Source organism: Sus scrofa, chromosome 3 (genome assembly GCF_054392235.1).
Source record: "Sus scrofa isolate SSC_HxYL_T2T_F1_AM1 chromosome 3, Sscrofa_HxYL_maternal_Yorkshire_Landrace_v2.0, whole genome shotgun sequence".
NCBI lineage: Eukaryota > Metazoa > Chordata > Mammalia > Artiodactyla > Suidae > Sus > Sus scrofa.
The window spans coordinates 124,582,902-124,596,665 of NC_139385.1; the positions used below are offsets into that span (position 1 = coordinate 124,582,902).

Here is a 13,764-nt window from a genome sequence, read left to right on the forward strand (position 1 = left end):
GAGGGACCGGGCAGGACCGAGAGAGACAGCGAGAGAGCGGGAGCGAGAGGGAGAGGGCGAGCCCGGCGAAAGCGAAGTAGCCAGAGAGACGCAGAGAACTCTAGACGAAGAGGGAGAAAAAGAGGCAGAGGGGGGTGTGACAGACGAGGAGAGCCAACCCGAGGTAGACTCAGAGACTCAGGAAAAAGAGGCAGGCAGAAAAACACAGGGCGAGAGCGGCTCAGAGCGCAAGATGGAAACAGAAAGAGCAGGAGACGGAGCCAGAGAGACCTGGATGGCTGGCGATAAACCGATGCCACAGAGACAGAAAGCAAACAAGAGGGAAAGAGCCCGCAGATCAATTCCTCTACCCCGCCCCCCCCATCCCTCCGCCAACATCAGGACAGGCTATGCTGGAAGGGACCTCGGGCCTTGCTGTCCCGCCTTTTGCTATGTGGATGAGGAAAGCGAGCACAGGGAGCTCTGGTGACATGCAAGGGCACGGGGTAAGGCTCCACCAAGCTTTCCCTCCTCCCAGGCTACAAGCCTCTGCCATGCTGCTGGCTGTCTTAGAAGCAGGAGGGCACAGCTGTGGACCTGGGCACATGTGGGCCGGCACCCAAGGGGAAGCCCTGCTCTTGTGAAAAGTGTCCCTTCCCAGGTCCGCACAGCTCCTGGATCTGGCTGAGGAAGCACAGACGGGTAGCCTAGGCCAGGAGCACCCAGTCCCAGGGCCTCCTCTCTGCTCCGCAGGGGCCGTCTGTCTTAACAGCTATGGCGCTCGACCTGCACCGGCTGGCGGGGCTGGGCTTGGGCTGGGCTGCCAGCGACAGCTCTGGACACCACCAGGGGGCATCCCAACAGGACTGGGATCTAGTTGAAATAGGGTTGGTGGGGGCCCAGATCCGGAGGCTTGCTGACAACCTGGAGGAGCCAGGAGACCTCCTTCGACACCTCGGTTTCTTCGTTTGTCCACATGGGGCAGTGGTGGCGAGGAGGGCAAGCTGCGGGACCTCAGGCGAGGAGGCGTCCTTATCTCCTCGGTGAGGTGCCAGGGCAGATGATCCCAGAGGCCTCGCTTCGCTCCAGACAGCTCCAACTTGGATGGGCTGAGGGAGCAGAATGATTGGAATGCAAATCCCACTGCCAAGGAGGGTCAAAAAGTCTTTCACTGGACCCTGGCATAGGCCACAGGGAGACATGAGAGAGGCCCCAAGGCCCCTGATGGAAGGTAGTTCAGGAGGCAGCCAGCCAGAAGCGGAAGCACCATCTGCCTACATCCTGGGCTGACCTGTCGGCGCCGGTCACTACACTGATTCTCCCAGGAGTGCCACCAATGCATTCCTTCCTTCCACCATTCATTCAACAAGGATGCATCAAGCCTCTGCCCTGTGTCAGGCGAGGCTTGTTACATTTTTTATCTTGAATCCTTATCCACAGTCCTGAAAGGAAGGGATGTTATGTCCATTTTATAGATGAGCAAACAGAGGCTGAAGGCAATGCAGATAATTCCCTGAGGGCATTCAGCTGGGAAAAGACTCCCATTGACCTCCCAAGCCCATGCTCTTCTCCATAAAGACTCCTCAAGCCTCCGTTCTTTTCACGGTAGATGGAATAGCTAATTATACTAGCTCTAGGACAGACAGTTGTAAGCAATCAAAGGGAATAGCACGCATGCGTGCAGACCAGAGGGTATGAGGTTCTGTAACGACTGCTCCCCAGGACTCAAGTCTCTGACCAGAGCCTGATGGAAGGCCCTGATTGGTGGCCCTTTGTCCCCTCCTCCTCCCCCTCAAAGGTCTTTGGATTGTGTTAGATTCTCCCACCTGCCACAAATTTTCTGGTCCTGCCCCTTTGGCCATGAACTCAACCTATTGCGGGCTTTCTCTCTTGGCACTGTCTGGCTCTTTGGAAGAAAAGCACTGCTCTTTCCTGGCTTCCTAGAGGTGGAGGCACAAGTTAGGGTTCTGTGGTCCTGACGACAACCATCCCAGAAGCCACTTCCCCCAAAGCCAGTCTAGCGGAGCAGGAGGTTCGCCAGACCTGGTTTTCAGTGTGAAAGGCTGTGTCCAGGCTCTGTTTGCCTCTGGCTGCCCGGCCAGACTGCTGGGCTGATGAAAGGTGATATTATGAGTGAAAGAGCTTTGGAAAAGGGAAGAAGCTCTCTTTAGGGGCAGGGCATTTATTATTAATTACGATGAATCTTGTTCTCACAGCACTTCAGAAGGAGGGGTCTCTAGAGATGGTCTAGTCCAACCTGCTCATGTTACAGATGAGGAAACTGAGGCCCAGAGAGTAGGAAGGCTGTTGTCTTGGGTCACACAGTGGGGGAGGGGATCCAGGATTCATGTGCCCTGCCTGGGGCCTTTTCTTTACCCCCCACTATGCATGAGATCAGGACACCTGCTAGTCGGCCAGCAGAGGCACACAATGTTCCTGGAGCCCAGGAAGGCAGCCTGGGTCTCCTCCTCCTGCCCCTCCCCCTCCTTTCTTTGTAGGAGGGGGGACTAGTGGGAGGGGTTGCGTGAGTGCCTGCCAGCACCTGCAGGCAGGAGTCCCATCTGTCTGCTCTCGACCTGGGCGGGATGGTGCCAAAAGCCTTGATGCTTACCCTGCTCCCTTCTGTCTGGGACTCCTGGGGTACCCCCGGCCCCCTGACACAGATGCTCCATCCTCGGCTCAGGGCCAAGTGTCGTAAAGCACCTCTGTCAATCCCACCTGTAATAAATGATAAAAACCGCTCAGCTGTGGCCTCTCTATGTTCTTGTATTTTTTTTTTCAATCCACTGGTGACTTTCTTCCACTGGAGGAAGCATGGGGCTGGTGAGAGAGAGATTTTTGTACATCTTTCAAATCGTTATACTGATCAGCCTTCTGTGTAAGGATTTTCTGAAATCCTCTCCAGTATAGAGAACACAGGGTGGAGAGTTGGCTGGCCGGGGCTGGGGTCCTGGCTCTGCCACCTGTTTGCTGTGGGCCAGTCACTCCTCCCGGGGCCTCGGTTTGCACAGCCATAAATGGAGGGGTTTGGATCAGGGCATGTCTGCTCCCTTCATTTATAACATCCCATGACCTTCCTGGCCTGCTTCTGCTTCCCTGGTGCTTCCAAGAATCAGGTGAAAAGAGGGTATAGTCACTGCTTTTAAGGCCTTAGTTTGTGAGGGAAAGGACACAGTCAGAGTTAGGGTAAATGAGACAGAGTTTAAATATCGGTCGTTGCTGCATCGTATGATATTTTCAGTTTTATATTCCGCATCATTCCTCTCTAAGCTCAAGCCACATCCAAATACTTGTATGTTTCACTTCTGGCTCACATGGCTCCCATCAGCTGGGATGCTGGTACCTCCTCAACGCCTCTGTTTTTCCTCTATTGACCTCCTATGCAGGCTTCAAGACCCAACTCAAAGGCCACACCTTCAAGGAAGCCTTCTCCAGTTGCCTCCAAATCAGAAGCACTGGCTCTTTTGTGCTTCCACAGCAGCTGTCTGAGCTTCAATTCGGTAGACATTCCTTCTGCCTCATAGATGAGTTGACGCTTTAATATTTCTCGTCCTCCCTGGCTTATTACTTCCCCGGCGGAGACCCTTCTAACACACGTTAGGCCTCTGCTTTGCACAGCAGAGTCACCCCACACGTTTCCTTGTGTACTCAGTAAGCACTGAAGGCCTTCAAACACACTCACCTGCTGGATAGAGACCAGTGGTGTCAGTGAGGCCAGGGGCACAGATGGTAGGGTGTGGGGGCAAAAAAACCCAGGCCATCTGCTTCTGCGACTCTGCAGGTGGATATTTCAAAGGCTGGAACAAACCCTGCCTGGTGTAGAGGAAGAGGGTGAAGACAGATGTGGGAGTTCCCGTTGTGGCTCAGTGGTAACAAACCTGACTAGTGTCCATGAGGATGTGGGTTCAGTCCCTGGCCCTGCTCAGTGGGTTAATGATCCAGCATAGGTCACAGCCACAGCAGTACAGGTCGGATCCTGTGTTGCTGTGGCTGTGACGTAGGCCTGGGGCTGCAGCTCCAATCTAACCCCTAACCTGGAAACTTATGCCTGGGGTGCAGCCCTCAAAAGCCAAAAAAAAAAAAAAAAAAAAAAAAAAAAAAAAGAAAAAAAAGAAAAAGTAAAGAAAAAAGAAAAAAAAGACAGATGTGTGTCTGAAAGCACGAGAAGCATGTGGGAAAGGCACTGAGCTGGGAGCTCAGATCCAGCTGCTGGTCCCAGTGCTGCCACCGACCACCCACGAGCTGGACCACATCAGAGGGTCACGTTGCCTCTCTGCGCCTCAGTTGCTTTTTCTGCAGGATGAAAGGGCCTCTGTCACTCTGTGATGTTATGACAGGCCTAGCCCTGTGATTAGCAGTGTTCAAGAATATGGCCTGGAGGATGAGGGGCCCCGAGCCCTCTCTGTCCATCACTTTCTAGCCCCCCTTTATTGGCCAGTTCAGCTGGTGGGTGGGAGCAGGGGTGGTGAGGTACAGAGAGAAAGACCTGCTTTGGATCCACACAAACTGGGGTTTGCATCCTGACTCCATCAATTACAAGCCGGACAAGAGCCTCTCATGAAATTCTGGTCCCTCCTGTCTAGACCAGACCATCAGCTCTGGCGGGGCAGTGAAAGGGCCTTCCATCTCTGTGCCCCACCACGTTGGGTACAGCCCTTGGCACAGAAGGTGTTCTGGAAACACTCCTCCATCCGCTCCCCTAGACCTGGCTGGGCCAGCTAGGTGTGCAGGGCCTGGGGCCCAGGGTTCACTGTAGAAAGGCGTGTCCAGAGCCAGGGGCTTGATATTGAGAAGGGGGAGGGAGGCCAGGGGCCCAGGAGCTGCGGCAGAAAGAGAGGCAAGTGGCTTGACCAGAGATGCCCAGGGGTCCTGGCCCCCCGAGGGCAGGCAGATGGGAGTCAGGGTGCCGAGGGTTTGACTGAGGTGTTTCCTGGTGGATCTCTGCGTGGAGGGCCATGGAGGATTAGTCTGGATTTGCAGAGCATAGCCGGTCCCAGGGCAGCCGGCTTACGTTTGTCAAGAGACACTATTTGTTTAACATCTCAAGCCCAAGCCAAACACACAAGGCAGCTGTTCACAAAGGGGAGGCTGTGGGAGCTGTTGGGGGGACAGTGCCACCCTTGGAGGCAGACACCTGGCTTGGCTCTCAGTCCCGCCCCGATGGGCTAGGTGACCAGTTCAGGACCCACCCCTGGGGGTCCTGCTAGGGAGAGTGAGGACCACTCAGACTTCGTGGAGTTGCTGCGGAAAACAGGTTTGCTCCCTTAGTCCACAGTATGCACCCGCCACACTGGACGGATCCCATCCCCTAAAGACCACTGCCTTGGTGGCCTCCTTCTCTGACCCTGAACCCCAAGCTGAGACGAGCATCCTCGTGTGTGTCCCTAAGGACCTGCAGGGACTTTTCCCTGGATGCGTAGCCGGGAGTGCCAAGTTCTGCGCACGGCGTGGCCGGAGCGCGGCAGGGCTGTCTCGGGGTGGCCCGTCTGCCTTGGTGTTCACGCTCCCTGGCAGTGCGTGAGTTTGCCTGCTTGGTCCTCACCAATACTGCTGAGTCCCTTTTCTGTTTTCGATATTCATACGTTTTGCTATTTTTTTACCCCTTGCCCCCCTTTCTCTCCCTTTCCCTTCATCTTTTAACATCTCCCCCTCCTCACATTGCTGGGGCCTCAGGGGGGCCAGCAGGTGATGAGAGAGCAAGATCTGGGAGAAAATCAGCCACTGGTCTCCAGCCTGGGGTGTGTGTGTGTGTGTGTGTGTGTGTGTGTGCGCGCGCATAGGAGGCTGTGACCCTGAGACTTCCAGCTATAGGCTGGTGTCCTCTGTCCGCCTTCTTCTATCTGGCCCTCATCACCTTCCCCTCCGCTCACACTCTCCTCTGTGTTTGGCCACGGCTCACAGAAGAACTAAAGCCACAGGAAACCTTAGACAGGACAGTGCCCGGGAGGAAACTGAGGCCCGGCGACGAGCGTCTGCAGCTCCAGGCCCCACAGCTTGCCGGGCCAGAGCAGGGGCTCGAGCCCAGCCATGCTGAGCTCCCAACCTTTAGCTGCAAAGGTGAGTGTCCTATACACCCCCCACCCCACTTCCCATGGCTAGATTTATGCCCCTTAAGCCTGTCCTCGGCAGCGATTCTGGAGAGGCCGTGACCTGTATTCTCTGACAAACATGTTGCTGCTATGGAAAAAAAGTGAGCCTGGAGATCCAGTCAACAGCCTCACAAATCTTGAAATCCTTCTTTGCAGGTTTATGGCTTCTGAGAAGCAAGCAGAAGCAGCCTGTTCTCAGCACCCAACACAATAATTGTAATAGCACTTGCAATGATTAATCAGCCAGTGAGTATTGAGTGGCGCCTGTGAACAGCATGGTGCATGTGTGTGTGTGTGTGTGTGTCTGTCCAGGTGGGGGAGTGCGCAAGGGAGATGACCTCATTCCCAGGGAGCAGGTTTGAGGTGTCCTTCCCTCAGCGGCACTCCTTGGGTAGCGTCCTGATCTGGCCTGGGCTGCAGCTCTTTCTGCTGAGAGAGGAGTTCTAATCCCCATTGTCCTGCCTGCTGGGCTCCTGACCCTAGTGGGAGAGAGGAATTGATGAGCAGAAGCAGGTTCCAGGCCCGTCAACCAGAGTAACGAGGGGTTTCACCAGTGTGATGTCCACGGCACAACCGAGCAACGTGGGCTGTTCCACCTGGAGAAGAGAGGCAGAGGACATGTGAGCTGTCACATGGAGGAGAGACTGGCTTTGTTCAGAGTGGCCTAGGAGGGGCCAGCGATCTGTGCGGAAATGCTCCAGTGAAAGAGCTCTCAGCTCAAAATAGCTGGAACCTTCTCTGTGCCTCTGCAGAAGCAGCGGGCTGCCTGGATGTAATGAGCTCCCGGTCCGTGAAGGTATGCAAGCTCAGCCTGATTGACCCCTTGGGTTCGGGCTGTCTCATTGTTTAATCCTTTCTTTTCCTTCCAGGTTTATGGAGATGTAATTGACACACAGCCCTCTGTAAGTTTAAGGTGGGCAGCAGAATGATTTGACTCACATATAAAACGGAGTGATTGCCACATTTAGGGAATATTCATCATCTCACATAGATATAAAATCAAGAAAAAATATTTTTTTCCTTTTCGAATTTCCTCTTAACAGCGTTCATAGACAACATACCGCAGGGTTCGTTGTTTATCGTGTTGTACATTGCGTCCCAAGCACTTACTTATAATTAGGAGTTTGTATCTTTGGACGGCCTTCATCCAGTCCTGCCCTCCCTCCACCCCCTGCCTCTGATCACCACAAATCTGATCTTTTTTCCTGTGAGTTGATTTGTTTGTCTGTGATGTGCGATTGACCTACGACACCATGTTTGTTCCTGGGGTACAGCCTAGGGATGTGGTATTTCTACGCATGACAAAATGACCACCGCAATGAGTCTGGTTACCATCTGTTACCAAAGCGATCACATTTGCATTGACGATGTCTCACTCTGTACATTTCATACTGGCGATGCATTTATTTTGCAATTGACAGTTTGTGTCTCTTCATCTTCCTCACTTACTTGGGGCTGAGACCATTTTAGCAGGCTCCAAGGAGTTAGTACAGAGCCTGGCACGTAGTAGGTCTGCGAGAAATGCCTTTTGAGTTGATGGCTAAAAGGTACGGAGTGTGGGGCTAGACTAGATACACACCACGGGTCAGCTGGGCTCAGTTGGCCATTCACAGAGCGTTGCCTCTGTGCCAGGCTCTTTGACCTGCCTTGAAATCTGCAATTCCCTGGCCCTGAGGACGGTGGCACCTGGAGTCCTCACTGAGCTCACACAGCACGGCTTTCTCCCAGCTCTCCTGCCCCCGACCTGTCCATAGCCCTCGCCCCCACCTCCGACACTCACCCCTCACCCTGCTGCTCGCAGAGGCCCACCACTCCCAGGTTGGAGTGAGGGCCTAGAGGCCCTGGGGCTCCAGCAAGGGAAATGAGCCTCTGGCAGCCTAATTACTGGGAGCTGATTCTATTAAGCAGATAGCTCGCTCTAGGCAAAGCAATTACATCTAATCAGGCCCTTGCAGCAGTCCAAAGGGACAGCCGTTTGAGCCAGACACATGCGTGAGGAGGCGCATCAAAGCAGCCTGAGGCTCAGGCCTGGGCAGCCTTGGCTCAGGCCAGGCGCTGCTCCGAAAGTGGTCCTCCAGCCCCTTCCCCGGGCGGCCCAGATCTCAGGCCACTGTGGTGCTGCAGCGCTGAATGGAGAGGCGAAGGCCTGTGTTGAGACTTGGCTCTGCCACTGAGGAGCTGAATATCACTGGGAAGAGAGCTTCTCTGACCCAAGCCTCAGATTCTTTATCTGTCACATGGGTAGGATGGATTAGGAAGGATTCATTCTCGGTTTGAAACTGGAGTCCATCTCGATATTGTATTATATCCTTAAACATGTCCTAAGCAGCAAGATCTTACATTAAGTGTTCTTATAAAAACAGTAATGACAATAACAATGAATAAGGAGGCAGAAGGGCATTTCGGAGGCGATGGCTATGTTTACAACATAGATTGTGTGCATGGTTTCATAGGTGTGTATATACTTATCTCCGTAAGAATGTATACTTATGTATATTTATGCGACAAGTGGCACACGTTAAATGTCAACAGTTTTTTGTCTGTCAGTCACATCCCAATAAAATGGTTTTAATTAAAAAAAAAAATGCTTGTCTATCTAGTCCGTCTGGCTTGGATTCTAGTCCCGGCTGAAATAAGCTGACCAGCTAAAGAAGAACTTTTGAAATCCTCCAACACAGAAATATAATCTAATTATTCAGGCTACTTAAAACAAATAACTGAAATAAGGTACTTTGAAAAATCATGGATGGCCTCCTGAAATTTCTTCCTCTAGAAATGTAATGAAATGTGTGTTTCTCAAAAAGCAGCCAAGGCCTTTTTGGACCATGATTTAGCGCCTTCTGCCTCCCAGATTCTTCAAGGAAGTTGGATCCTCTTAGCACAGGAAGGAATGGAAGAGGAAGTCCCTAGAAGCGAGGGCCGATGAGCAAGATGGAGACAGGAGAGTCCCTGGGCCATGGCAGGATCTGCTCTACTTGTGCTGGTTCCTTTCCTGGAGGAAGACCTCCCGAAAAGCTTCCTGGGCACTGTCAGAATGCCAAGGAGGGATTTAAACATCACTCCCTCCCAGCCCTGAAATTCTAGGATTCCAGGCTGGTTCTAAGGGGCTACTAAGCGACTGGTGTGACCCAGGCTCACCACATGGGCAGCCTGGTGGAGGGTGCTGGAAGGCAGGCGACCTCAGCAGTGACCAGCTGTGAAAGCCATGCCCCCTCCGTGAGCCTCAGCGTCCTCCCTGCTGCAGCACAGGCAAATGAGAGCCGACTCCACGTGGCCTCCCTCCCTGGGTGGCTGGGAGACTCTGAGTGAGTTGATGAATATGAAAACTACAACTAATTAATTAATTCTATTAAAAGGTGAGAATGTAAACGAAAAAGCTGCTGTATAGCAAAGGAAACCATCAAAAAATGAAAAGGCAAGCTATGAAAGGAGATATTTGCAAATCATATATCTGATAAGGGGTTCCTGCCCAAAATATATAAAGAACTCATACAACTCAGTAGAAAAAACCAAACCATTCAGTAAAATATGGGCACAGATTCTGACTAGATGTTTTTCTAAAGAAGACATTCAAAGGGTGGACAGGTACAGGAAAAGATGCCACGCATCCCTAATCAGCACAGAAATGCAAATTGAAACCACAATGAACCATCAACTCACACCTGTTAGAATGCCTAGCATCAAAAAGACAAGAGAGAAGTTCCCGTGGTGGCTCAGCGGTAATGAACCCAACTACTACCTATGAGGATGCAGGTTCAATCCCTGGCCCCGCTCAGTGGGTTAAGGATCTGGCTTTGCTGTGAGCTGCGGTATGGGTCGCAGATTCGGCTTGGATCTGGTGTTGCTGTGGCTGTGGTGTAGGCCAGCAGCTGTAGTTCCAATTTGACCCCTAGCCTGGGAACTTCCATATGCCTCATGTGGAAAAAGGGAAAAAAAAAAAAGGCAAGAGATAGCAAGTGTTGATGAGGAGGTAGAGAAAGGGGAACTCTTGTGCACTGTTGGTGGGAACATAAATTGGTGCAGCCACTATGGAAAAACAGTGTGGAGGCCCCTCTAAAACATTAAAACAGACCTGCCCTATGATCCAGCAGTTCCACTCTGGGTATTCATCTGGAGGAGACAGAATCACCATCTCAAAAAGATAACTGCGGTCCCATGTTCATTGCAGCATTTTTTTTTTTTTTGTCTTTTGTCTTTTTGTCTTTTGTTGTTGTTGTTGTTGTTGTTGCTATTTCTTGGGCCGCTCCCGCGGCATATGGAGGTTCCCAGGCTAGGGGTTGAATCGGAGCTGTAGCCACCGGCCTACGCCAGAGCCACAGCAACGCGGGATCCGAGCCGTGTCTGCAACCTACACCACAGCTCAAGGCAACGCCGGATCGTTAACCCCCTGAGCAAGAGCAGGGACCGAACCCGCAACCTCATGGTTCCTAGTCGGATTCATTAACCACTGCGCCACAACGGGAACTCCCTCATTGCAGCATATTTACAACAGCCAAGATTTGAAAAAACCTAGGTGTCCGTCGATGGATGAATGGTTAAAGAAAAAAAAATATATAATATATGTATACATGCCCACACACAATGCAATATTATTCAAATGTAAAAAAGAAGGCAATCCTGCCATTTGCAGCAACATGGATGGAGCTTCAGGGCATTATGCTAAGTGAAATAAGCCAGAGAGAGAAAGAGAAATACTGTACCATCTCACTTACAGGTAGAATCTGAACTCAAAGGTACAGAAACTGGTGGCTGTCCAAGCAGAGGGTGGGAGGCGGGTGAAGTGGGTGACGGCGGTCCAAACCGCCAGTTTTGAGTCCTGGGGATGCAGTGTATAGCCTGGTGACTCCAGCTGACAACACTATGTTGTATCTTTGAAAGTTGTTAAGAGAGTAGGTCTTGAAAGTTCTCATAACAAGGAAAAGAAATTCTAACTGTGTGGTGATGGATGTCAACTAAATTGATTGTGGCAATCACTTAATAATACATGCATATCAGACTGTTATATAGACTGCCTTGTTATATGTCCATCGTATCTCCATTTTTAAAAAAGGAAAAAAGATAAGAAGGTTATTATGAACAGCTGGGACCCGGCCCTCCCTCAGCCAGCCCCTCGCTCTGCTTTGGTTTTCCTGCCTGCCACTTTGAAAGCAGGATGGCCTTGCTGGGGCAGACGGTGGGGGTCACATGACTTCTAGCTCTCCCTGGCCTTGGTGATCTCAGGGCTGGTGCCCATGCAATCAGACCAAAGCCTTGGTCTGTCCTCAAAGAGGAACCGTGGCGCCGATGGGCAACCAGTGGCCTTGCTGGGTCATGCGTAGCCACTGGGCATTTGCCGGGGGGAGGAGAAGCAACCTTGATTCTGATGCTGGGGTTGAGGAGCCCCAATTCCCCTGGATCAGACAGGCAGGGAAGGAGAGGGGGTGTGGGGGCACCGAGCAGGCCTAGATTGCCTTGCTCATCAGCAGCCCACGTTGGTCACTTGCCAGGAGAGGGGCTATGAGGAAGAAGCCACTTTATTCCTCATGTTATTCTGAGAGTGCTGGGAGGGAGGGCTGGACTGGGAGGCTGTTGGAAGCCCGGAGAGCCAGCCTAAGGAATATGCACAGCTGGATGGTGGCAGTGGAGGAACACCAAGTTGTCGGGCAGGGAGGTGTCACCAAGAGATCAGAGCCCTTTGAGCCAAGCCTGCATCCTTCGGCTGAGAATCTGGCCAGCCTGCTCCTCTGGCCTCACCCCCCTTGGTGCCCTGAAGGGCCCTTTGCATCAGTTGTTCTGTAATCTTTGCAGTCCTTCCAAATGCTCCAGGCTCTTTCTTGCCTTCCTGCCAGAAATGTGCACTGTGCCAGGTACAGCTGTGATTGCACTTAGTGCTCCCAACAGCCTTTGGAATGGCAGCACTCCCCCTTTACAGAGGAGAAAACTGAGGCTCAGCAGAGCACAAAGGCTGAGCTCTTACAGATAAATAGATGAATGACCCAATATTCAGCCCAGATCAGTCTGACTCCAAAGTCTGTGCTTTCACTTTTCTGTGACATTTGCTCGCTAGACAGTGACTGAGGGCAGAGCTAGGGAACAGGGGTCCAGAAGAAAAGGTGCTGTCCACACAGAGCCTGGTGGCAGCTAGAGCTTAAAAAGTCATGGAGTTCCCGTTGTGGCTCAGTGGTAACGAACCCAACTAGTACCCATGAGGATGCAGGTTCAATCCCTGGCCTCGGTCAGTGGGTTAAGGATCTGGCATTGCTGTGAGCTGTGGTGTAGGTCACAGATGTGGCTCAGATTCTGTGTTGCCGTGGCTGTGGTGTAGGCTCTGATTCAGCCCCTGGCCTAGGAACTTCCATATGCTGCAGGTGTGGCTGTAAACACAAACCAACCAACGAACCAACCAACCAACCTAACAAAAAAAAAAAAACTGGTGGTGTGAATGCATGAGCAGCTCAGAGAGGAAGGCTATAGGAAGGGCCAGGATGCAGCACCACGGGTTTGTCCCAGGAGGGACAGATGCTTGACTTTGCATAGGAAACAGGGCAGAACTGTGGGTGAGGCCAAGAGACTCCAGCTTGCAAAGGGGCTGGGAGACAGGATGGTCATGAACGAGCTGGTGACTGGTGACTGGTGACTGATCCGAGGTGCAAAGTTGCCCATGGCCTCCCCAGCATGGCATTCCTACACCAGCTCCGGTGGGGGACTCAGAAGGGTCTTCACTGGCGGAAGGATGCCTTTGAGGCTTGAAGTCAGGTGTCTGGGAGAAAGGCAGTGTCTGAAGGGCAGGGACCGTTCCGCCAGGTGGATGGGCCTTGGTCCTGGCACTGGGTCACCATGGGAAGGCGCAGGCAGGTGCCTGGGCTCTGCGCGGTGCACATCTCAAATGACCCAGAGGTGGCAGAGTCCAGGGATCCTTGGCATCCCCCGCACGTCGGGGAGACGGAGATCAGCTGGGAGCAGCGCTCAGGCGGAAGGGCACCCAGCCGTCAGGGAGATGGAAAAAGTGATGTTGTTATGGAACAATGTGGCCAAAGGAATGAGCTGTAACTTGCTGGATCCAAAAGGACAAACGGAAAAACGGCCGCCAGGGACCCAGGGGTGTCTGATGATGGCCTGACACGGCCTGGGGGAGGGGCTGAGCCCCAGTCCAGAGGCCAGAAGGGCGTTACCTCAAGGGTTCCGTGGACCTGCTGTGTCCCCTAACACCTCGCCAAACACCCCCTCTGGTCTGTTAACAGAAACTCGATGAACTGGGTCAGGACCGAGCTCCGGCCAGAGACCTCCGCCCTGTTTCAATGGGGTGGACTAAGGAGGCAGCAGAGAGGCAGAGGAGAGGGCACCGTCCTGGGGTCCGCCCCCCACCACCGGGGGGGGGGTGTGTTCCCCACCCAGCTGGGTAACCCACCCATTAGGTGAGAGAGGGCCAGCCTCGGTCCTTACATCAGGGCTGGCTTGTGGCGCTGCTGCCTTCCTTTCCCTGTTCCCTTCTTTCTGGATAAGAACGGGGCTGGGGGCGTGGTGGAGGAAGCCAGCCCGGAGGTTGTGTGGGCCCTGGAGGGACTCAGCTGGTTAGAGGCAGGCAGGGCTCTCAGCAGAAACTCACTGAAAATTTAGAATCTTAAAATGAGTGCCAAAGGGCACGTGTGTGTTTGCGTATGTGTGTGTGTGTGTGTGTGTGTGTGTGTGTGTGTTGTGGTGGAGGTCATCTGGCCTA

The 13,764-nt window shown here is 52.8% G+C and overlaps 1 protein-coding gene across 3 annotated transcripts in view; it reads left to right on the plus strand.

The window, feature by feature from the left end:
- Window positions 1-13,764, plus strand: part of CIB4 (calcium and integrin binding family member 4) — a 98,398-nt gene that overhangs the window by 589 nt on the left and 84,045 nt on the right. Inside the window, exon 1 of one of the 3 annotated variants that reach the window (XM_085019924.1) lies at window positions 6,722-6,864. The exons of the other annotated variants lie outside the window; for them this stretch is intronic. Coding sequence (XP_084876050.1) covers window positions 6,844-6,864 — 21 coding nt within the window. The 5' untranslated portion in view covers window positions 6,722-6,843. Of the gene's footprint in view, window positions 1-6,721; window positions 6,865-13,764 lie in introns of those variants that run through there. 3 annotated transcript variants of the gene reach the window in all.